The sequence below is a fragment of the Gopherus flavomarginatus genome, chromosome 8 (assembly GCF_025201925.1).
Source record: "Gopherus flavomarginatus isolate rGopFla2 chromosome 8, rGopFla2.mat.asm, whole genome shotgun sequence".
Taxonomy (NCBI): domain Eukaryota; kingdom Metazoa; phylum Chordata; order Testudines; family Testudinidae; genus Gopherus; species Gopherus flavomarginatus.
Genome location: NC_066624.1, coordinates 220,301 through 245,838, shown reverse-complemented (window position 1 = coordinate 245,838; position 25,538 = coordinate 220,301). Strand labels below are relative to the sequence as shown.

Sequence of the window (25,538 nt, the reverse complement as noted above, 5' to 3'; positions counted from 1 at the left end):
TCTGTACCCTAACGTCTGACTCCCTGCCCCGACCTGGGATCTTAACCTGGTGTTGTCTCGGCTCATGGGGCCCCCCTTCGAGCCGTTAGCTACTTGCTCCCTGCTCTATCTTTCTTGGAAGACTGCCTTTCTAGTAGCTATTACCTCAGCTAGACGGGTGTCGGAACTCCGGGCTCTCACGGTAGATCCCCCGTATACAGTCTTCCATAAAGATAAGGTGCAGCTGAGGCCGCACCCTGCCTTTCTCCCCAAGGTGGTCTCAGCCTTCCACGTCAACCAAGAGATATTCCTCCCGGTTTTTTTTCCCGAAACCTCATTCTTCATGCAGGGAGCAACAACTCCACTCGCTTGATGTCCGTAGGGCTCTCGCGTTCTATGTGGAGAGGACCAAACCGTTCCGCAAATCCCCCCAACTTTTCGTGGCAGTAGCGGACCGCATGAAGGGGCTTCCCATTTCCTCGCAGAGGTTATCCTCGTGGGTAACATCCTGTATCAGGACCTGCTATGAGCTGGCCCACGTTCCTACGGGCCGTGTGACTGCGCATTCTACCAGGGCGCAGGCGTCGTCGCTGGCTTTCCTCGCCCGTGTGCCCATCCAGGAAATCTGTCGGGCAGCGACCTGGTCATCGGTCCACACCTTTGCTTCCCACTACGCCCTGGTCCAGCAGTCCAGAGAGGACGCGGCCTTCGGATCTGCAGTGCTCCATGCCACGACTTCTCACTCCGACCCCACCGCCTAGGTATGGCTTGGGATTCACCTAACTGGAATGGATGTGAGCAATCACTCGAAGAAGAAAAGACGGTTACTCACCTTTGTAACTGTTGTTCTTCGAGATGTGTTGCTCACATCCATTCCACACCCGCCCTCCTTCCCCACTGTCGGAGTAGCCGGCAAGAAGGAACTGAGGAGCGGGTGGGCCGGCAGGGGTATATATTGGGTGCCATGGCGGCGCCACTCTAGGGGGCGACCTGCCGGCCCACTGGAGTTGCTAGGGTAAAAAGTTTCCGACGAGCGTGCACGCGCGGCGCGCACACCTAACTGGAATGGATGTGAGCAACACATCTTGAAGAACAACAGTTACAAAGGTGAGTAACCATCTTATTCAACCAGACCAGTGCTTTGTGTAGCCCAGTGTCCTGTCTGAACTGTTGCTTCAGAGAAAAGTGCATAATCCTCATAATTATGCATTGATGTGTTTGTTTGAAAGAGGTGGAGGGTGGTATTGTTTTCCTACCCCCAAGCACATAGATGGTTTAGCTTAAGGAGTGAAGATTAATATCTACTCTTCCTTTTGCCTGCTGATTTTGTAGTTCTGTTATAAAGCTATCAAATTTGGGCTGATTTGTTTAGGATGTCAAGTGCTGCTTTCTGCTCAGAATTCCTTTACTCTTGAGAGAGGTTTGCAGACTATTTTCTGCAGCAGTGATTTTCAACCTAGGAGCCCACAGACTATGTCTAAGATTTCCAGAGGGGTCCACACCTCCATTTGAAATTTTTTAGGGGTCAGCAAATGAAAAAAGTATGAAAACCACTGCTCTAGGGCTTTATTTACTCTATAACTAGTACAATGTTGTTTTAACAATTTGAGACATCCTCATCTGGTTACACCACAGTTACATATGTGCAATAGATTTTCTAGGCTTTAGTCCTGTTTGTGTGTCCAAATCTACCACACTGTGTTGTAGCAATTTATTCTGGAAAAACTCGGGCAGCTATCCTGTAGTGCCTCAGCAGAGAAGAGTGTAATTTGGAGTACATCTACACCTAGGGCTTGTCTACGCTACAGTATTGTGATATGTCCTTACCATGCTGGTAAAACATCTCACCTCCACAAAAACAACTTCCAGCAGTGCACAGTTGGTCAGACCATCATTGTTGTTACATCTTATTCTGATTAAAATTGATCACTATTGAATCGACACTGGGTTGATCTGTAATGTGGTATTGCCACTGTGGGCAGAAAACTCAGACTAGAAGAAAGTACTTTGACGGAGGGGACATTTAACCACGAGGGCATTACCAAATTTTCCTTTGGCTGACAGAAGGTCTAGGACAAGCAGGCTGGATGTCAGGAGTGTCTTGGATTTCTGCTTGCACAGAACTGAGCCTTCAGAAAGTCAGATGCGTTATGTGTTTATATATGCCGTTCGTAAAGAAAACGGAGCCTCTAAGGCAACAGTGTTTAAATAGGTAGTAGCAGCAATCAGGGCAGACAAAACTCCACATGGGATCAGGAAACACTCCACTAGGTCAGTGGCAACTTGTAGCCTGAGAGAAATGAAAAAAGGGAGGGCTATTGAGTTAGCCATTCCTACAAGACCTAATGGAAACAGCTCTGCTGGGAAATTCTGTAAAGAGGTTTGTAACCACATCTCTTTTCAGAGTGGAGAGAATTCACAAGGACAGCTTAACTAAAACCATTGACTATAAACAAAAGCCAGCCCCATCCGATAATGAAGGAAAGGGGCCTCTGGACTGTTGGGGTCTGTTTTGTAAAGTCCGAATTTGCAGGCCAGAACAAAAGTGTTTTACAGGAGAACTTGTTCCAGAACTCTGCTTCTAGGAAGATGTGTGGGCATGACTGACCCAGTTGTTTTCCTTTCTTTCAGGGTTATGGACTGCATGTTATGAGATGTCCTTTTAAGGACCAAGTGCTCATATTGTTTGTTCTTGCCTTTCAGTAATTGATTGCATTACTGCTGAATCTTGGGTTCCTCTGTCAGATCTTTCTTCCTTCTGTCCAGGGAAGATACATAGTGCAGATATCTAGGCTGAAATTGCAATGGAAGAAATGACAGAAGTTACATGTGTATGACCTAGATATTTATATAACACTTGGGTGCCACGGTTTAACTTTTCACGGTTTCACTTTTCCCAGTTAATATGTGAAATCCTTGTTGACGCTGATAGTGCGTTGATGAGCACCAATAAAAGAACGTGCCTAGATGAATCTTTCTAACTGCTCATCCTATCTTTCTGCTCATACCATGGTATCTGCATGCCTTACACCTGCATCCTAGATTCTAGAGATGGCATTTTAGATTCTCAAGCAAACAGGTTTGTCCCTGTCTTTGGTCTCTGGTATTGGGGTGTCATGATCTCTCTGGACAAAGGGAATGTAAAATTTCTAGAGCATGAACTGTTTTGGAAACCCTTAAAATAATCTCTTTTGTAGCATCAGCTTCGGGCACCTCAGCAGGCTCTCACAAAGATGATGACACTGCCTCTGTAACCAGTCTCAATTCCTCTGCCACTGGCCGTCGCCTCAAAATCTATCGCACGTTTCGAGATGAGGATGGGAAAGAGTATGTGCGGTGTGAGACAGTTCGTAAGCCCTCTGTCATTGATGCCTACAGCCGAATACGGACCACCAAGGATGAAGAGTTCATGTAAGGCCTTAGACTTTTCATTTCCTTCTGGCATCAGTTATATAGAGTGTTGGCACAGTTATGTAGAGTGCAGTTCCTAACTGTGGGGAATTACTGCTGAAAAATAGTGAATCCAGTATAACTGAATTGAGAATGCACTCTTTTGGCTGCAGTTGGGATGGCTTTTATGCCTGCTGCATGGCAGGAAGAGATATGTTCCTCATGGCCTATGGAGCAGTCTCTGGCTTTATCCAGTACCTAATACTCGAGAGAGAGGTGAAAATCTCCAATACAATTGTCCAAGTACACATTATTTCCCTCTGTTTAAAACATGTTGTTGTCTTTTAATGTGGTTGAATTTCCTCAGCAGTGCTGATGTCTGGGATTATTGTAGGTGAAGAAAGCAGCCACACTTACAGTTAAGGTTGCCTAACTCTTTCCATTGTAAGACCTTGTTCTTCGAGTGATTGCTCATATCCATTCCAGTTAGGTGTGCGCTCTTGTCGGAAGATTTTTACCCTAGCAACTCCAGTGGGTCGGCAGGTCGCCCACTGGAGTGGCGCCGCCATGGCGCTGGATATATACCCCTGCCGACCCACCCGCTCCTCAGTTCCTTCTTACCATCTGTGTCGGTCGTTGGAACAGTGGAGTGCAGCTTAGCTGTCCTCCACTTCCCTAGCTTCTCTTCACTCATTTGATCTCTTGTTGTATATAGTTGACTTAGTCCATAGTATAATTAGTTTTATAGTTTATAGTTGTTAGTTAGTTGTTGTACATAGTTTAGCGGGGTTTGGGCTCTAGCCCTTCCCCGTGCCCGGGCCCATGCCAGGTTCACCAGGGTTTAAACCGTGCTTGGCCTGTAAAAAGCTGCTGCCCACAAGCGATCCCCACGACTCTTGCCTAAAGTGCCTCGGGGAATCGCACATCTCTGACAAGTGCCGCATTTGCAAGGCATTTAAGCCGCGGACTAAAAAGGAGAGGGACTTTCGATTAAAGACTCTCCTTATGGAGGCAGCCCTTAACCCTCCGTCCTCGGCACCGAGCACTGACAGCGCTCCTCCGGCACCGGACCGCGCCAGCTCCACCAAGACACCTCGGCACCGGCCTTCTCCGGCGCAGGGACCTGACCGAAGGCCTTCAACTTCTGCCGCACCTTCGGTGCAGACTCGTCCGGATCGCCTGGCATCTACCCTTGCCATGCACCGATGACCGTGGTACCATCGACTCCGGTCCTGAGAGGGCCATCGAGTCCGGTCCAGGAGAGCTCCCCAGTGAGACCCGTGGTCGAGCTGACGGTCCCCTCCACGCTGGAGACATTCTCCTCGGCCAGAGACCTTATTGCGATGACTGAGTCTGCCCTGCCTCAACCCCTGGCACCGCCGGTGCGGGTTCTGCATTCCAGAGGCAAGCCTGCCGCTATAAGGCCTCTTTCGCTGGAGTCGACGGGCCGGCACCGCTCAAGGTCTCATGGTCGGTCCCGATCTCAACGCCGCTCGCAGTCCTGGCACCACTCACCCAGGCGGCACTGGTCGTACTCGCGGCACAGATCCACCTCTCATCCCGGTCGGTACTCTCAATACCGCTCTGACTCTAGGCACCGCTCTTGGCACCGAGACTCTCGCAGCTGGTCCCACCGCAGACGCTCGAGATCCAGGTCGACCTCCCGGCACCGCACTGGTTGCAGGTCCCGATCTCGGTCTCGGCACCGATATGATTCCCGGTACCGATACCCGGCACCGAGGAGATCTCCAACGATGGGAGCGAGGGACTCATACGAACCTCGTTCGGCTCCTCCATGGCCATCCCGACAGCCGTCCGTGTCATCTCAGGTGGACAGTGCATACGCCCCAGACACCGACGTGCCTGCTGCCTTGTTCAGCGAACCCCAGCCTCAAGATCATGGTCCGCAGCCATGGGGATTCTGGACGCCCTGGGCGTACCATCAGGCCCAAGGCCCTCTCCCAGGTCCACCATGCTCGACAGCCTCGGAGCACAGGGCACCGGAGGCCAGGATTACCTGTCCTCCCCCTTCTCCTATGGAGGAAGGGTTAACCCAGCCTCAAGGCTCCGAGCTCCCCAGGGAGGCGGACACTATCCTTCAGGCAGAACCCTCATCAGACCCACTCATTCCAGGTCTCTCCTCTTCATCCTCCCCTGACGAGGCTGTAGCTGGAACCTCGTCGGCCAGCCCTCCTCCAGTTGACCTCAGGGCCCACCAGGACGTCCTCAGGCGTGTTGCACAGAACATGAACTTGCAAGCCGAGGAGGTCCCAGAGGTCCAAGACCCAGTGGTGGACATATTGTCATCTGATGCCCCCACTAGAGTGGCCCTCCCATTTAAGACCATACAGGCCAATGCTACTACAATCTGGCAGTCTCTGGCCTCTGTTCTGCCCGCTGCGCGAGGAGTAGAGCGCAAATACATGGTGCCCTCAAAGGGCTATGAATATCTATATGTACATCCTCTTCCTTGCTCCCTCGTCGTCCAGTCGGTTAACGAGAGGGAGCGCCATGGCCAGCAGGCCCCAGCCCCTAAATCGAAGGACCTGAGGCGCATGGACTTGCTAGGGTGAAAAGTTTACTCTGCAGGAGCCCTCCAGCTCCGTGTGTCCAACCAGCAAGCCCTCCTTAGCCGCTATAGCTACAACACCTGGGCGGCGGCAGACAAATTTAAGGAGCTGCTTCCGCAGGACGCACGGCAGGAGTTCTCGGCGATCCTTGACGAGGGAAAAAAGGTTGTGAGAACTTCCTTCCAAGCTTCCCTGGACGCCGCAGACTCAGCCACCAGGACTCTGGCCTCTGGCGTGACTATGCGCCGTATCTCGTGGCTGCAGGTCTCCGGCCTCCCCCCGGAGCTCCAGCACACTATTCAGGACCTTCCATTCGAGGGTCAAGGGCTGTTTTTGGACAAAACTGACTCTAGGCTGCAGAGCCTAAAAGACAACAGGGTCATTATGCGCTTGTTAGGGATACACATGCCTGTAACTCAGCGCAGGCCCTTCTGACCCCAACAACACCGCCCTTACCCTCAACCTCGGCAGAGATAAGACTTCGCCAGACGGCGAGGCAGAAACGGGCGCCGGAGGCGATCAGGCAACCAAGGGGGCCAGAACCAAAGCTCCTCCAAGCCTTCCTCCGGGCCAAAACCTTCCTTTTGAAGGTGCGCCCGAGAGCGTTGTACCAGTTTCTTTAAAGGATCCGTCCCCACTCTTTTCCAACCGTCTTTCCTTTTTCCTCCCTGCGTGGTCCCAGCTAACATCAGATCGTTGGGTCCTACGCACGTTGGAACTTGGATACCACCTACAATTTATTTCAAACCCCCCCTTCCACCTCCCTTTCTCGTCCCTCTTCAGGAACCCCTCTCACAAGCAACTCCTCCTACAGGAGGTGCAAACGCTCCTTGCCAAAGGAGCCATAGAGGAGGTACCGGAGCACGAGCGGGGCAAGGGGTTTTATTCCCGCTATTTCCTGATCCTGAAGGCGAAGGAAGGTCTCAGACTAATCCTCGATCTGCAGAAACTCTACAGATACATGGTAAAGTTGAAGTTCTGTATGGTATCCCTGGGGACCATTATCCCATCCCTGGAGACTAGTATGCCACCCTCGACATGCAAGATGCCTACTTCCACATAGCCATCTTCCCACCTCACAGGAGGTTCCTCCGGTTCGCGGTCAACGGGCAGCATTTCCAGTTCGCGGTCCTCCTGTTCGGCCTCTCTGCAGCCCCAAGGGTATTCATCAAATATATGGCTGTAGTTGCCGCCCACCTTCGCCGCAGTCGGATATATGTCTTTCCGTATCTAGACGACTGGCTTATCCGCGGGACCTCCGAGACGCGAGTCCTCAGTCACGTCTGCATTGTCAAGAACCTTTTCCTACATCTAGGTCTAATGATCAATGTGGAAAAATCGACTCTAATCCCCACTCAGAGGATAGAGTTTATTGGTGCCACCTTGGACTCGACTCTTGCCAAAGCCTGCCTACCACTGCCACGGTTCCAGGCTCTGACGGCCATCATCTGGAGGCTGCAAGTGGCGCCGCCAACTTCGGTGTGCACTTGCCTCGCTCTCTTGGGCCACATGGCGGCCTGCACGTTTGTAATGAACTACGCAAGACTGCGCCTGCGGCCCCTCCAGTCCTGGCTCAACTCGCAATACCGTCCAGCCAGGGATCCTATGGACATGGTCGTCACCATTCCCTCGACCGTGCTAGACTCCTTCCTGTGGTGGCTGGATCCCTCCATAGTGTGTGCGGGGCTCCTGTTCCACCCGCCCCAGCCCTCGGCATCCCTGACAGCGGACGCATCATCCCTCGGTTGGGGGGCTCACCTCGGGCACCTACGCACCCAAGGCCGTTGGTCATCTCACGAGCTGGACCTCCATATCAATGTCCTGGAGCTGAGAGCGGTCCGCCTCGCTTGTCAGACGTTCCGGCAACATTTGCAGGGCTGTTGTGCTGTCGGTGAATACTGACACACAACAGCCATGCACTATATAAACAAACAGGGCGGCACGAGATCTTCACCCCGTGTCAAGAAACCTTACGACTATGGGACTTCTGCATAGCCCATTCTATACACCTCATCGCGTCCTTTCTCCCAGGAGTTCGGAACATGCTGGCGGATCGCCTCAGCAGATCCTTCCTTTCCCACAAATGGTCCCTTCGCCAGGACTTTGCTCTTTTGCCCTTCCGGAAGTGGGGGTTTCCTCGGATAGACCTCTTTGCTTCCCGTGGGAACAGGAAATGCCAGACGTTCTGCTCCTTTCAAGACCTCTCACCGGGTTCAGTGGCGGACGCCTTCCTTGTGCCGTGGACGACGCACCTGCTGTACGCCTTTCCTCCGTTTCCACTCGTCCACGAGGTCCTATTGAAAGCACGCAGGGGCAAAGCCCACTTGATCATGATAGCTCCAGCGTGGCCTCGACAGCACTGGTACACCATGTTGCTAGACCTATCCATAGCCGACCCTGTTCCCCTACCTCTTCACCTGGACCTGATCACCCAGGACCACGGCAAGCTCCGTCACCCAGACCTTGAGTCGCTCCACTTCACAGCATGGCTCCTACGTGGCTGACTCAGTCTGAGCTGTGTTGCTCCACCTCAGTGCAGCAGGTACTCCTGGGTAGCAGGAAGCTTTCCACTGGAGCTACATATTTGGCCAAGTGGAAGCGTTTCGCGTGCTGGTGCATGGAGTGGAACTTCGTTCCCGCTGAGGTCTCCATATCCAACATCTTGGATTACCTCTGGTCCCTCAAACAACGGGCTTGGCGGTATCATCTCTGAGGGTCCACTTGGCGGCCATCTCTACATTCCACCCAGGAGAGGATGGCCGCTTGGTGTTTTCTCATCCGATGGTGTCTAGGTTCCTTAAGGGCCTAGAGCGCCTCTACCCTCAAGTACGCTGCCCTACCCCAACATGGGATCTTAACCTGGTTCTTGCTAGACTCATGTCCCCTCCTTTCGAACCGTTAGCAACTTGCTCCCTTCTCTGCCTCTCCTGGAAAACCGCTTTCCTGGTGGCCATCATGTCCGCGAGACGGGTCTCGGAACTTCGGGCCCTCACAGTGGATCCCCCGTATACTGTGTTCCACAGGGACAAGGTGCAGTTGTGACAGCGTCCGGCCTTTCTCTCCAAAGTGGTATCGGCCTTCCACGTTAACCAGGAGATCTTCCTCCCTGTCTTCTTCCCAAAACCGCATTCGTCTCGCAGGGAGCAGCAGCTACACTCCCTAGACGTTCGTAGAGCGCTCGCTTTTCATATAGAGCGCACTAAGCCATTCCGCAGAACCCCCCAACTCTTTGTCGCGGTGGCTGAACGTATCAAGGGGCTTCCTGTCTCCTCGCAGCGGATTTCCTCTTGGGTAATGTTGTGCATCCGCGCCTGTTATGACTTAGCTCACGTCCCATGGGCCACGTGACTGCGCACTCCACCAGGGCTCAGGCCTCACCAGCTGCTTTCCTCGCTCACGTGCCCATTCATGAAATCTGTCATGCAGCGACCTGGTCCTCTGTCCACACCTTTGCCTCCCACTATGCCCTGGCTCAGCAGTCTAGGGATGACTCAGCCTTCGACTCCGCCGTATTGCACTCTGCAACATCTCACTCCGACCCCACCGCCTAGGTAAGGCTTGGGAATCACCTAACTGGAATGGATATGAACAAGCACTCGAAGAAGAAAAGACGGTTACTCACCTTTGTAACTGTTGTTCTTCGAGATGTGTTGCTCATATCCATTCCAAACCCACCCTCCTTCCCCACTGTCGGAGTAGCTGGCAAGAAGGAACTGAGGAGCGGGCGGGCCGGCAGGCGTATATATCCAGTGCCATGGCGGCGCCACTCCAGGGGGCGACCTGCCGACCCACTGGAGTTGCTAGGGTAAAAATCTTCCGACGAGCGTGCACGCGCGGCGCGCACACCTAACTGGAATGGATATGAGCAACACATCTCGAAGAACAACAGTTACAAACGTGAGTAACCGTCTTTTTTCAATCGCTTTATAACTCTGCCAGACATTAATCATTTGGGCTGAAAATTTTTATGCTAGATATCTGTCTCTGGCTGAATTTTTTGGAAAGTTTAAACAAAGATGGTTCCGCCACTTCAGCAAATGGAAAAGTTTTGCCAGTGTAAATTATTATAACCATTTATTTGAGAAGCTCTAGCACCTTTAGACTGTAGTGCACGAACTTGAATGTTGGCAGGGGGTGGTTGCTCTCAGGTTATAGGGCTGCCTTTTTTGTTGTCTCTGTGAAATACCAGCGAAATTCCAGCTGCATGTAAGCCTCTGAAAATGCTATTTGTATGTGTTCAGAGGTTTGTCAGAGGCTAGTAAATAAATTCTGCAAAAATTCTATTTATGCTTAGCATGCGCTAGTCCAGTGCTGCAGAGATTGGGTAGGATTACCGCTACAGTAGCTCATTTTAGCTGCACAGGGGGTAGGAGGAACAGGGATAGGCAGAAAGAGTCTGAAACAACTAGAGAACATCCCTCACTAGAACCTGGAACAGAATCCAAAATTTCTGATTCCCTGTGTTTCTCTGCTGACTAGCAAAAAGTTATAAAAGCCACTAGCAAAGTTTGTGTCTCTCCATCTAGTGACTGCTCCACATGGAGGATAATAGCTTAGTGCTGCTACTAGTTACTCTTTTAGCTCAAGTGGCAGAGGACTGTCCTGTAGATCTAAAGTTTTCAGCCCTGTCAAGACTTATGTGGGGCTCATTATGATTCCGCGTGACAGAATTTCTGATTTTTCAGTTTTGTATTAAAACCAGAGGCTGCTAATGGAATCTTAAATTGACTGCCTTGTATATATCCTAAGCATTTCAAATTGGGCTCCCTGAATTAGTGGACACGTCTGACCGTTTTGACCTTAATCTCTTTGTGCCTCAGTTTCCAATCTGGAAAATAGGGATAATCTCCTCCTCTAAGCTCAGAATGGTGTTAGAAAATAAATTAATTAATGTTTATGAAGCACTTGAAAATTTACAGTGATGAACACAATAGAAAAATCCATGAGGAAATTAATAATTCTGTACTCAGTGTAGGGTTTGGATGGTGTGTGGTAAATGAGGTCTGAGGTCATTGCATGATAAGGATAAAGAAACATATTTAATAGCTACCCATTCAGAGAACACCATTTATCTTGTGCACTGAATGAGGCAGGGACCTGTGGAAAAAATAGGATGTGATCTTGTAATTAAAGGTTGTATCATAATGCATCTGCATTAAAGGGCTGAATTAAGGTTGCACGGGCAATCTGAATGCTTGACTTTGTAATCCTAATATTCTTTTAACATAGGAATTTTAAAAATATTTTGTACCTTCTAGTTTAGTAAATTTACAGTATATCTAAAAAATAGACTGAGTTGTCCAGATAGTCTGTGACCAGTGCCTTGTGGGTCAACTAGTCAGAATCTCAAGTGACTCCTTCACTCCAGGACTGGCCATGCCTGGGAGTGTTGTTGACATGTGCTCGCAATTGCTGCGTTGGGAAAGAGATCTTGTTCTACTGCCCATCCACCTATGCATGCTGACTTTTTTAGGGATCACTGCTCCCATCAGTGAAACTAGATAAATCCAGTTCACGGGAGGAAGAGTTTAAACAAAAATACTAGTGCTTTTCATCAAGGTTTGCGGATAAGGCTCTGCTGTTCCTCCACTCTGGCTCCTCTGGGAGGAATCCTACTGTGGGTGTTCAAGTTCCAGGAAAACTGGGCTAGCAGAAGGATGCTTGGCCACTTGTAGACCTAGATTAAAACCTTTGTGTTCCAGACGAAAATTTGCCCTCTTTGATGAGCAGCACCGGGAGGAGATGCGGAAGGAGCGACGCAGGATCCAGGAGCAGTTAAGGCGGCTCAAACGAAACCAGGAAAAAGAAAAACTTAAGGGCCCACCAGAGAAAAAACCCAAGAAAATGAAGGAGCGGCCAGATCTGAAGGTAACTGAGCATCAAGTAAAAAAAGCAATCCAAGGGAAAAAAGGCAATGGAATACAGTGTCCTAACAAACCTTCTTCTCATTTGGATAGAAGAAAGAGGAGAAAACTATGGGATAGGATATGATAACATAGGTGCTGTTTCCAGGGTCTTAATATCAAGTATAAGTCACGCACTCCATGCTTAGTTTTGCTCTATAACATGGTCCAGAATATCCCAGGTCCAGTACTTCCAGATAAATGCTAACGACTCTTACCATGACGTGAGCAATTTTTGGCTGTCAAGCGATTAGAAAAATGAATCATGATTAATCGTGCTGTTAAACAATAATAGAATACCATTGATTTTAATATTTTTGGATGTCTTCTACATTTTCAAATATATTGTATTCTATTGTAACTGAAATCAAAGTGTACAGTGCTCACTTTATATTTATTTTTTATTACAAATATTTGCACTGTAAAAAACAAAAGAAATAAATAGCGTTTTTCAGTTCACCTCATACAAGTACCGTAGTGCAATCTCTTTATCATGAAAGTTGAACTTAAAAATGTAGATTTTTGTTATTGTTACATAACTGCACTCAAAAATAAAAGAATGTTGTAAAACTTTAGAGCCTACAAGTCCACTCAGCCCTACTTCAGCCAATCGCTCAGACAAACAAGTTTGGTTACAATTTGCAGGAGATAATGCTGCCTGCTTCTTGTTTACAATGTCACCTGAAAGTGAGAACAGGCATTTCCATGGCACTGTTGTAGCTGGTGTTGCAAGATATTTAAGTACCAGATGTGCTAAAGATTCATATGCCCCTTAATGCTTCAACCATCATTCCACGGAACATGCGTCCATGCTTATTACGTGTTCTGCTTGATAACGATCCAAAGAAGAGCAGACTGATGCATATTAATTTTCATCATCTGAATCAGATGCCACCAGCAGAAGGTTGATTTTCTTTTTTGGTGGTTTGGGTTCTGTAGTTTCCACAGCTGAGTGTTGCTCTTTTAAGGCTTCTGAAAGCATGCTCCACACCTCGTCCCTCTCAGATTTTGGACGGCACTTCAGATTCTTAAACCTTGGGTTGAGTGCAGTAGCTATTTTTAGAAATCTGACATTGGTACCTTCTTTGCGTTTTATCAAATCTGTGGTGAGTGTTCTTAAAACAAACAAGATGTGCTGGGTCATCATCCGAGACTGCTATAACATGAAATATATGGCAGTACTTGGGTAAAACAGAACAGGAGACATACAATTCTCTCCCAGGGAGTTCAGTCATAAATTTAGTTAATACATCTTTTTTTTTTTTTTTTTAAACAAGCATCATCAGCATGGAAGCATGTCCTCTGGAATGGTGGCTGAAGCATGAAGGGACATATGAATGTTTAGCATATCTGGCATGTAACTACCTTGCAAAGCCGGCTACAAAAGTGCCATGCAAATGCTTGTTCTCACTTCCTGGTGATGTAAATAAGAAGCAGGCAGCATGATCTCCCATAAATGTAAACAAACTTGTTTGTCTTAGCAATTGGCTAAACAAGAAGTAGGACTGAGTGGACTTGTAGGCGCTAAAGTTTTACACTGTTTTGTTTTTGAGTGTAGTTATGTAACAAAAAAAATTCTACAGTTGTAAGTTACACTTTAATGAGAGAGTTCACTACAGTACTTGTCTGAGGTGAATTGAAAAATACTATTATCATTTTTACAGTGCAAATATTTGTAATTAAAAATAACATAAAGCGAGCACTATACACTTTGTATTCTGTTGTAATAGAAATCAATATATTTGAAAACGTAAAAAAAATCCAGAAATATTTAATAAATTGCAATTGATATTCTATTATTTAAGTGTGATTAATCTTGATTAATTTTTCGAGTTAATCTCGTGAGTTAACTGTGATTAATCAACAGCACTAATTATTTCCTTTATATGTTATGTGGAGCTAGAACATCAGGCCGGTAAGAAGCTGCTATCTGATTGGTAAATTGATAATTATCTATTTTCTAAATCAAATGGTGGATTCTCTGTCTCTGACTTCAGATTAAGACCTAGATGCCTTTCTGGAACTGATACTTCAACCAAGCACAAATTATACAGGGCTTAAAATGGATAACTGGGTGAAATTTAATGGCTTGTGATATGTAAGGTCAGACTAGATGATCTGTAGTTCTCATCTGGCCTTAAACTCTGAATACATTTTAATTGTTCATCTTGTATATCTTTTTTGCAGTTAAAATGTGGAGCCTGTGGTGCAATTGGACACATGAGAACTAATAAATTCTGTCCCCTCTACTATCAAACAAATGCCCCACCCTCCAACCCTGTTGCCATGACAGAGGAGCAGGAGGAAGAGCTGGAAAAGACAGTCATTCACAATGATAACGAAGAGCTTATCAAAGTGGAAGGGACCAAAATTGTTCTCGGAAAGCAACTGATTGAGAGGTGAGGGCAGGACTGGAGGTCAGGGATGGGTGGTGAGAAAGGCAATCTGTGGGCTGATGCAAGATACATAAACATCACAGGTGCAGTAGACACAGGAGTAAAGTGGGTGGGTTTTGGATATATTGTTGATGAATGTAGTATTTAAATCCTGATTGAGCTTGGTATTGTACCAGACAGGATCCATGCTGATTCTGGGGTGCAAACAATCTTGTTGGTAAGAGATGCGAAGGAAATGAGAGGTCTATTTCTTTTCTCTAGTGCAGATGAGGTTCGCAGGAAATCACTGGTCTTGAAGTTCCCTAAACAGCAGCTTCCTCCAAAGAAAAAGCGGCGAGTTGGGACCACAGTTCATTGCGATTACTTGAATGTGAGTGTAGATATCATTGGATCAGTTTTTAGTTTCCATGTCCAATTGTTAAGGCTACATTTTAGTCACGGGTATTTTTAGTAAAAGTCATGGACAGATCATGGGCAGTAAACAAAAATTCACAGTCTATGACCTGTCCTTGACTTTTATTATATAGCCTAACTAAAACTTGTGGGTTCTTGAAGGGGGGGTGTCTGTGGGTGCTCGGGGGATGGGGTTGGGCACAGGCAGCGGCATGTGGCCTGGGACCTCTGCTGGGGGGGGCGGGGCCTGCAGGTGCAGGCAGCATGTGGAGCCCCCTGACCCCTCCACCTAGAAGCTGTAGGGCCATGCCAGTGGGAGCCCCTGACTCTGAGGTAAATGGTCTCCCCCACCCCCAAACTGCTGAAGCTGGCCCAGGGGCTGCCTGGCACTGCAGAAGTCTCAGAGGTCATGGAAAGTCACAGAATCCGTGACAGACTCGCAGCCTTATCCATTGTCCATCCTGTTCAGTCCTTACACTGCTCTTGGCCATCCATAGTACAGCACGAGGCATGTATCTGCATATCCACCTATAGAATTAATAAACTAAACCTGCAGAGAACTTGTTTAGATTTCTATTTTGCCATAACTTCCTACTTGTGATTTCTTCAGCGGCCTCACAAGTCCATCCATCGGCGACGAACGGACCCTATGGTAACTTTGTCATCGATTCTAGAGGGCATTATCAACGATATGAGAGATCTTCCCAATGTAAGTTTAGCCTGTATGGTCAAAGTTCTGTGTCCTAAGTAGGCTGATAGGTTGAGTTCCGTGGCTGAATCTGAGACCCAAGAATTACACAACACTGCCCCCGCAAGCTCTCTCACTGTCACTGCCTCCTTGATCCAGTCCAGTCAGACTTGCATCCCTTGAATATTGCCCTCAATTGTTCAGTTTATGGTGCTGCAGGGTATTTTCAGTAAGAGTAAATGAATCATAGATGTCTAGGCAATGTGGTAACTGGGGCTTTTGGAATCAGGGAAAGTAGTTAAGCCTTTTTGGCACTGGGGAGGTGATACATCTCTGCTTTCATTTCCCTACTGTCATCTGAGCAGTAAAGGGGGGAGAGGATCAATGTGGGGAGAAGGGGTTGAATTTTTCATTCCCACCCCATTATTTGTTACTAATCCAACAATTAGTAAGTAGATTAGCTTCATGTTTCTTTTTAAATGATCAGCAGTGGAATAATTCACAATGTTGACGTTTCGTCGTTAAGCTTCAGATTCAATACCACACTAATAAGCTCTTGCATTCTGATCTATGCTTTCAAAGCTGTCACCAGACTCATAGACGACATTGTATTGGCTTATATTTATTTCACACTTTGAAGATTATCTTTGCAATGGTAAGGATTAGTGAATTTTTTTAAAATAAACGTTTAGAATCTCTGGAGCACAATTAGAGTGGATACAAAAAGGACAATTGTGCAGCAATTTATACAGCTTTATAATTGTATTATATGGGGAGAGGGCTAGCTCAGTGGTTTGAGCATTGGCCTGCTAAACCCAGGATTATGAGTTCAATCCTTGAGGGGGCCACTTAGGAATCTGGGGCAAAATCAGTACTTAGTCCTGCTAGTGAAGGTAGGGGGCTGGACTTGATGACCTTTCGAGGTCCCTTCCAGTTCTAGGAGATTGGTATATCTCCATTAATTTAAAAATTAATGTGGGACTTTGGAGAGAGCTATTGAATATAGACTTGTTTCTGGTTTTAGATAAAGATGGAATTGATTTTAAAATATTAGCCAAGATTTACAAAAATAGGAGTCGAAAGTTAAATTTCTTATTTAGGCTACTGTGTAAGTAAACCTACTTTCAAAAGTGCTGAACACCCAGTAACTCCCACTGAAGTCCTCAGAGTGGTGGCAAAGTCATAATAGAATAGTAAATTCTGTGGAGAGAAACAAAATACCACAGTTACATACAGGTGGTCTTCAGCATATGTAACTTAGTAGGTATGTCTACACAGCGTTTTGGAGCAAGCCTCCCAGTCCGGGTTGATAGACTTGGAGTAGTGGGGCTCACATTAGTACTCTAAAAATAGCTGTGCAGACAGCGCTTTGAAGTTGCAGGTTGGGCTCTGAAGCCTAAGGAGGGGGGTAGACCTCAAAGCCCAAACTTGAGCCCGACCTGAACTTCAAAGTGCTGTCTATGCAGCCGTTTTTAGAGTGCTAGCATGAGCCCGGATACCCCAAGTCTATTGACCGGACTGGGAGGCTCACTCCAAAATGCCATGTAGACACACCCTAAAGGGCCTCTGATCTGCTGCCTGTTCTGCTTGTGGAGGTTGATGGGACTGAATGTCCGTTCTGTTTTGTATTCCTCAGACATACCCTTTTCACACACCTGTTAATGCAAAGGTTGTGAAAGACTATTACAAAATCATTACACGGCCTATGGACCTACAGACACTGCGTGAAAATGTCCGTAAACGTCTATACCCTTCCCGGGAAGAGTTCCGTGAACACCTGGAGCTGATTGTGAAGAACAGTGCAACGTACAATGGTAGGAAACTCCCTAAAACACTGAGGTTCAGTTTTTCGTCTGGTGAGCTGTGTTGTGCTGTAATGAGAATTGTGCATATGCCTTGTGTATGGAATCTGGTGGCATGGGAGGGGGAAAACTCTCATACATTGCAGGGAAAAGATGAAAGCAGCAAAGTTAACGCTGTCAAAATGGATAAGATGAATATAACAGATTTCTTCAAAGATATCAGGAGGACAATAAATTAGTTGTTATAAATTTAGAAGGGGTGAACTCTAAAATCTGTCTATACAAAACAAAATAACAGGCTTGGGCAGTTAGAAAGTAATGAAAACTTTATCAACAGGAAGTCAGATTTGTGGGTGGAGGTACCCTGTTAATTTCTGGCCATAACCCGAGCTCTGTCCACAGGTGAAGCCAAAATGAGTCATTCTTGGTAGATTGCACTTTACCATATGATCATCCTTCTCTTTTCTTTCAAAATTTGATCAGCAGTGAGATAGTTACCAATGTTAGTATTTACATTGCCATATTATACTTCAGAATCTATACATTCCTTGAAGTGAATTGTGGCAGTTCACACCTCTCAAGTCTATTACTTCATATTCTGCAAACTGAGGAGTAGCCTTTGTTAAAAGGCTTTGTCTAGACTACCACTTCTGTTGGTCATGGATGTGAAAAAAACCGTTTCTGACCGACATAAGTTGCATCAGCAAAAGTGCTGATGTGGACAGCACTATGTCTGCAGGAGAGACTCTACTGCCGACGTAGCTAATGCCAGTCATTTGGGGATGGTTTAATTATGCCGACGGGAGGGTTCTCTCCTGCTGGCAAAGAGCAGCTTACCTGGGAGACCTTACAGTGGCACAGCTGTAGTGGTGCAGCTGTGCTGCTGCAAGGTCCGTGGTGTAGACATAGCCAAAGGCTTTGCTGATACAGCAATGCCAGCAGAACCCCCCAGTGGAGACTTAGATCCTCTAGCGGAGTTTATACCAGCAAAAGGACTGTCACCAGGACAGCTGTGTTTGCATGGTTTTTTTTTGGCAGAGCTATGTTAGTCAAGGGTGTGGTTCTTTCACACCCTGCCGATGTAAGTATGCTGACAAAACTTTGTAGTGTGGGCTGGCTTCAGGCAGACATCACTATAGTGATTTACATTTGGTTGGTGTCTTCAGGGTTTTTGTCCCAGCCAGAAACCTGTTTTTGAAAAATGAATCTTTAGATTTTATAAAGCAACATGCAGTTGCTGGGTAAAAGTGCTTATTCACTGAACCACTGTGAGGCAGCCCTATTGTGACTCCAGTTAACACAACTTTTTATCTGACAAGTATTCTGTACAAATATTAGGCACTACATAAGTGCTAGGCCTTGCCATATTCCAGGCCCCATGTATTCAGCGGCAAACAGGACTTAAACTCTGGTAGACCTCCCTGGATTCTGCAGTAGTCTGGAAAATCTGTAGCCACTTCATTCACAAAGGAAGCACCCATCTTTGCTCAGTTGGTTTTCCGTGTTTTCTTCACAAACATGAGGGCTAGAATAATGAGTGGTTTTTAAGTGCTTGCTCAATCAATTCCAGTCAGGGGGTGTGCGCACCACACATGCACAGTAGCTGGAAGATTTTTCACCTAGCAGTACCAGTCGGTTTGACTCAGGCATCTCCTGGAATAGTGCCTCCATGGCACCATATATAGGGTCCTGTCAACCCACTGCCACTTCACTTCCTTCTTACCGCCTGTGATGGTTAGCCAGAATGCTTGTTCTCTTGCTTTGGCAAGCCTTTCTCCCTAGTAGTCTTCAGACTTTTCTCCTGTAAATAGTTAAATCAGTAGTTATTAGTCAGTCAGTATATAGTTAGAATTCCAGTAGGGAATTGTTCTGAGGGTACCCCTCATCGTGTCCCCCTGCAGTACTGGGGCATGCCTCAGTCCCTGGGGTTTAAATCTTGTGCAGATTGTAGCAAGCCTATGCCCAGGAATGACCCCCACACTTCCTGCTTGAAGTGTTTGGGGGAATTGCATCAAAAGGACCGTTGCGCTGGAGTTGCCCTCCACGCTGGATACCTTTGAGGTGGTGAGAGAACTTATCACATTCACAGTGCTACCTTCTCCACCTAGGTAAGACAGGGCACCGAGCTCAAAAGCAGCGGCATGCTCGAGACTGTCGGTGCTGTCCCGAGGCAAGCCAGCGATGGTACTATGTCGGTCACCATCCCCTCAGCACTGGTCACCGCTACCCTGTGGCAGTGGACAGGCAGGGGAGTTGCACTGGTCCCCAAGCTCCTGGCACCGGACTCAAAGCAGGCAAGAGCATTTCTACCAGAGTTGTGTTTTCAGACCTGTTGCAACAATATACAAGGTCTTTGACAATTCCCTACCACCACAGCAAGGAATTGCCTAAAGCACCTGGGCCACATGGCTGCCTGTACTTACACAGTGCAGCATGTCAGACTGAGACTCCAAGCTCTTCAGGTGTGGCTAGCCTTGGTGTATCGACCAAACTGGGGCAGTCTAAACCAGGTAGTCACTCTTTCCCAACCGGTTCTTGAGTGTCTTCTATGGTGGCTCAACCTGTCAGTGATATGTGTGGGTATTCCCTACTCCAAACCTCAGCCATTCCTGTCACTGGTTACAGACATGTTAGTGATGGGTTGGGGAGCGCATCTAGGGGAGCTCAGGACTGAAGGCCTCTAGTCCAAGTGGAGCTCTCACTTCACATCAACATCAAAAAGTTGAAGGCAGTCTGTCTGGCATGGCAGTCCATCTGGCATGCCAGACCTTCCAAGCTCACTTGGAGGGGAGATGTGTGTCAGTCATGACACACAATACAACAGTGACGTTTTATATAAAAAGACTAGGGCTTAATTGCAGACGTGTTCCTTCTTCCCTCGAAGGACCACCTCCTTTACACATTTCCATCCATCCCACTCATCCAAAAGGTGCTACTCAAAGTTCAGAGGGACAAAGCCTTGGTGATATTGATAACTCCAGCTTGGCCACATCAGCACTGGTACACGTCTCTTCTGGAGATGTCAGTGGAAGCCCTGATGACCTTACCACAGCTCCTGGACCTGATGACTCAGGACCACAGCCACCTTCAGCATCCCATCCTTGAACCTCTCTACCTCATGGCTTGGAAACTCCATGGCTAAAAGATGGCTTGCTCTGATCCAGTTAGGGAAGTCCTCCTTGGAAGTAGGAAACGGTCCACTAGGCCCACCTACCTAGCCAAATAGAAAAGATTCACAATTTGGTTATTGCAAAAATACATCTCCTATGCACTTGGCAATACTCTTTATCTTGGACTACCTTCTACATCTAAAGTAGCCAGGGCTTTCTGTGTCACCAATAAAAGTCCACTTGGCTGCCATTTGCAGGCCAGTCAGTCTTCACTAACCAAATACTTGGACACTTTCTTACAGGGCTTGACAGGTTATATCCTCTAATATGGCAGCCAGTCCCAGCCTGGGACCTTAACCTGGTTCTTTCCAAACTAATGGGACCCCACTTGTGACATGCTCTCTGCTCTATCTCTCATGGAAGGTAGCATTCTATGTAGCAATAACCTCTGCCAGGACAGCATCCGAACTTAGGGCGCTAACGTCTGAGCGTCCTTACACAGTGTTTATAAGAACAAGGTTCAGCTTTGGCTGCACCTGGCTTTCCTCCCGAAAGTTGTCTCCCAGTTTCGTGTTAATCAGGATATTTTTTTCTCCTAGTTTTCTACCCCAAGCTGCATGCAAACAGCTGGGAACAAAAACTCCACTCCTTGAAAGTTTGCCGGGCATTAGCCTTCTATATCAAACGAACAAAGCCATTTTGAAAATCTGCTCAACTATTCATCGCAGTAGCAGATGGAATGAAATTGCTCCCAGTCTATTTTCAAAGAATTTCATTATGGATTACAACGTGCAACCAAATGTGCTCTGACCTGGCAAAAGTACCTGTCCCCATGCTGACAGTGCACTCCACAAGGGCACAGGCATCTTCAGCAGCATTCCTCCCCCAGGTTCTGACCCAGGAAATTTGCAGGGCTGCAACGTGGTTCTCATTCCACACCTTTACCTCACATTATGCCATTACTCAGCAGGCTAGAGATGATGCAGTCTTTGACAGAGCGGTGCTTCAATCAGCAGACCCTTGAGCTCTGACCTCACCTCTGAGTTCCTGCTCAGTAGTCACTTAATTGGAATCGACATGAGCAAGCACTCAAAGCAGAAAAAACAGCTCCCTAACTTTCATAACTGTTGTTCTTCGACATGTGTTGCTCATGTCCATTCCAAGACGCACCTGCCTCTCCTCTCGGAGCATTGCCAGCAAGAAGGAACTGAAATGGTGGCGGGTTGGCAGGGCCCTATATACGGTGCCATGGAGGCTCGACTCCAGGGGGTGCCTGAGCCAACCCTATGGGTACTGCTAGGGGAAGAACCTTCCATGTACTGTGAATGCGGCGGTCACACCCCCTAATTGGAATGGACATGAGCAGCACATCTCAAAGAACAACAGTTAAGAAAGGTATGTAATTTTTTTTTTCTTTTTTAAATTGAAGCTGAAATTTTGGAATGCAATTCTGTGGCAAGTTTCACACTTGTGGAATCATAACGTACATAGGACTCTGCTTTTCAGTAACTGGTTCTTGGAGAGTGTTGCTTCTGCATATTCACGATTCCTGCCCACCTTCCCTTCCTCCTCACAGTTCTGCTCTCGTGACTGGACTTTAACAGAAGGAAATGGGGACTCCATGGCCTCTGCTCCAAAGGTTTGGTGCAGTCCAGCGGGTGCTTATGGGTTCCCAATGGACACTGCTTTTCTAGGAGGTTCCCAAAGTTCAATGGCACTATAGGGTGTATCCCACAAGTGTGAATATGTAGACACAACACTCACAATAATAAGTAAACCACTTTATTATAATATCCATAATAAACTCTAGTAACTAGTATGCCATAGGAGAGAATCACTATAGTATGTGACTGGGGACATGTTTCAAACCATGATAGAAATATAATCAGTAATGCAGGTAACGAGTAAAGAGAGATTCTTAGGGTGTTACATCATAATGCTCACAGGTGTTCTGTGATCATAGTTTTCCTTTGTGTGCCATGGGGATGGTGAGCTTCATCCTTCCACCAGTCCTGAAAGCTTCCACAGACGCCAAGGTGCATCACTGTACTTGCTGTGTATTTGCAGGGCCAAAACACTCACTGACCCAGATATCTCAGTCCATGCTGGACCTCTGTGATGAAAAACTAAAAGAGGCAAGTCTTGTAATTGGCTCTTGTAAGAATGGAGAGGGAGGGAGTGGCATGGGGGTTGAGAGGTTTTGGAAGTGCAGACAGAAGAATGAGTGGGGCAGGTGGGTTGTCTTTCTTCCTTTTCTGGCTATTTATATGCATTTTTACTGTTATTGGATCACCAGACAATTTTACACTGAGTTCTGTTCTTTGAGAAGGACACTTTTCTGCTCCTCTAGCTATCATAAGTTGTCAAGATGGGTTACCACAGAGTTATTGGGGAGTATCTTCATAAACAGGTGGATATGTGCATGCCTCTTAAAAGTGGAGGGTGTTTTGATGATAAATAGTTACTGATGGAGGATCAGCTATTAATATCCTTTAAATTCATTACAGAAGGAAGATAAACTGGCTCGTTTAGAGAAAGCAATTAATCCTCTCCTGGACGATGACGACCAAGTGGCTTTTTCCTTCATATTGGATAACATCGTCACTCAAAAAATGATGGTGGTACCAGATGTATGTGATTGAAATGTAGTGTGTGCATGCGTTAGGAGATGTATAACAATGGTACTCAAAATGGAGGCCTGGAGAGCCATTCCCTGTTTACTGGAGATGAACAGACATGCACTAATCGTGATGCTATGGCCTGACATTACAGGCAGATGTTTGCAGTTTTGTGGCTTTTATCACACATTAATACAATATTGCAACATAAACAGGAGATGCTATGTCAGGATGTCCTGCTGAGATTTTGTGACTGAGTTCAGGTGAATACTAAAAGGTAAAGTTGACCCAGCTATTTCACTCAGAGGTGTGAAAAATCCACTCCTCTGAGTGACGTAGTAAACCTAACCTAACCCCTGGTGTAGACCTGTCTTGGGGAGGTGGATTAACTACAGCAATGGGAGAACCTTTCCCATCACTGTAGTGAGGCTCTATGCTGAAGTGCTACAGTGGCACAGCTGCAGTGGTGCTCCTGCAGCGTTTCTAGTGAAGACATAGTCTGACTCAATATCTCTTCCATCACCCCTTTCTTTCTTGCTTGGAGTAGGAATCCAGATGTACATTTTGATTTCAGCTCTGCTGCTGACTCTGCTCTTGCGTAGAGCAGATGAAACTCGGAATTTCTGCTAGAGGAAATTTTGACATTTTGAAATGTGCGTTTGTTCTGAATCAGGGCAAACCCAGATTTTTTTCAAAATTTCCTCCAAAATTGAAGTTCTGGAAAAATTCCATTTTGGAAGCACTGACGTGGTGTTTAGGAAATATGCTTCCTGAGCCACAACAGCTGCTATCTGAAATTGGTATAATTCTTTCCATTTTCACTATTGCCCACCACTGAATAGGAAAAGTGAAACTTCTTGGCAGTTGGTGACAAACTGACAGGGCTTCTGAGGTTTGGTCCAGGGAAGCTCTACCCTGCAAACTGCCCAGAGTTTCTGGGCTACCAGGCCAGGTGGTTCCCTGGGTTGCCTGACTCTTGGGGCTGCTGGTTCCCTGTGCTATGAGAATTGAGCAGCCTAGAGAGCCAGCTGACTCAGGAGTCTGGAACCCCTGGCGTCCCCAGCCCAGAGCAAACCTCATGGTGGGACTGCCCTGGAGCCACAAACCCTAGAATTCTGGACTTCCTGGCAGTCAACCAGGCAAGCTGGCAGGAAACGCTGTTGGAACTCTGCTTGTGGTTCATCAAACCTGATACATATCCACAAGACAAATTGGCATTTTCTGACAAAAGCCTGTTTTGTTGGAAAATTCCTGACTAGTTCTACTCTTGGGTAACTTGCTCTTTGTGTCTCAGTTTCCATATTAGTAACACAGCAGTAATGTTTGTCTTCTTTGAGACCCCCTTGAGCAAGGTGATATGTAAAGTGTTATAGCAGTGGTAGTAGCACTTTTATATTAATCGTATGTAGCACGTTTCATCTCCAGATCTCAAGACACTCTGAGTACATACAAACATCAAGCTCTTACTATGTTTTAAAATTTTAAAGAATTATATTGTGAAATAACATTAAGCAAATAAGTGACACTAAAAGAGAAATTTTGCCTGTAGCACTCCATTAAACTTTACTTATTGATTCATTATATGCATTTCAGCATTAAATCCTACTAGGAAGTCAGAGAAGAGATTCCATGTTTCTGCCCCCTTAGGGACATGTCAAGGAATCTTTAGGAATATTTACAGGTTTGTTTGACTTATGCTTGGCACAAGAGTGGAAGTCAGGGAAGGAAAAAAAGGTGGCTTTAAGTTTCTAGGCTGATCTACACTGGCACAAGTTGGAAAAGTCCAGGTGCGCAAGCCAGGGATCATTGGGGTGTAGGTATACTCTGGCAGTGCCCCTTGTTACTCTCTCACAACCTCTCTACCAGGGGCTGAGAGAGTGGTGCAGGAGTTGTTATATATCCTGAGGCTCCCCTAATGCAGATGGAATCCTCAAGGGGCTGAATAAACTGGCTGTAGGGTGACTTTGGGCTACCAGAACAGGGCTGAGGATCTGGCTGTTTGTTAAAAGAGTAATACAATTTTAGGTTTAGATAATGCAAGTTGGTGGTTATGACCATTTTCCCAAGGATTGACTATTTGACATAGGGGGAAATATCGATATATATTCTTTAATTCTTCTTTGAGTGCTTGCTCAAGTCGATTCCATTTTAGGTGTGCCTGTGCCCACGTGCACAGTTGTCGGAGATTTTTGCCTTAGTGGTATCCATAGGACTGGCTGTGGTGTCCCTGGAATGGCACTCCCAAAAATTGCATTGCCTGTCCACCCAGGGGTATTCAAGATAGCCAGACCGGTGAGGCAAACCCCCTCATCTATTCCGCCAACATCTAAGAAAGGAGAAAAAAATACTATGTCCCTGCAGAGGGCTTGGAGTATCTGTATACTCATCCCCCTGTGGCATCACTGGTCGTGTCCGTAGTAAATGAAAGGGACAGACAGAGCCACCCCAGCGGAATGCCCAAAAATAGGAAGGCCAAGAGACTACTTATTCGAAAGAAAAGTTTATTCGACAACCAACTTACGGTTTAGGGTCTATAACCACCAGGACTCGCTTAGTAAGTTCCCGGAGGCCCTCCCACAGGAGCGTGCACAAGAGTTCACCATGGTGGTGAGCCCTCTAGATGGCCTGGGACACAACGGACTCGGCGGCCAGGGTGATCGTGTCGGTGGTAGCCATGCAGCTCAGCTCC

The 25,538-nt window shown here is 46.9% G+C and overlaps 1 protein-coding gene across 4 annotated transcripts in view; it reads left to right on the top strand.

Moving 5' to 3' along the window:
• TAF1 (TATA-box binding protein associated factor 1) overlaps window positions 1–25,538 on the top strand; it is a 132,554-nt gene that overhangs the window by 67,860 nt on the left and 39,156 nt on the right. For all 4 annotated transcript variants that reach the window (XM_050964889.1, XM_050964887.1, XM_050964888.1 and 1 more), the window contains 8 exons: window positions 3,177–3,390; window positions 11,642–11,807; window positions 14,030–14,241; window positions 14,500–14,608; window positions 15,242–15,340; window positions 16,956–17,133; window positions 22,299–22,366; window positions 22,739–22,861. In XM_050964889.1, the coding sequence (XP_050820846.1) occupies window positions 3,177–3,390; window positions 11,642–11,807; window positions 14,030–14,241; window positions 14,500–14,608; window positions 15,242–15,340; window positions 16,956–17,133; window positions 22,299–22,366; window positions 22,739–22,861 (1,169 nt within the window). The remainder of the gene's footprint in view (window positions 1–3,176; window positions 3,391–11,641; window positions 11,808–14,029; window positions 14,242–14,499; window positions 14,609–15,241; window positions 15,341–16,955; window positions 17,134–22,298; window positions 22,367–22,738; window positions 22,862–25,538) is intronic.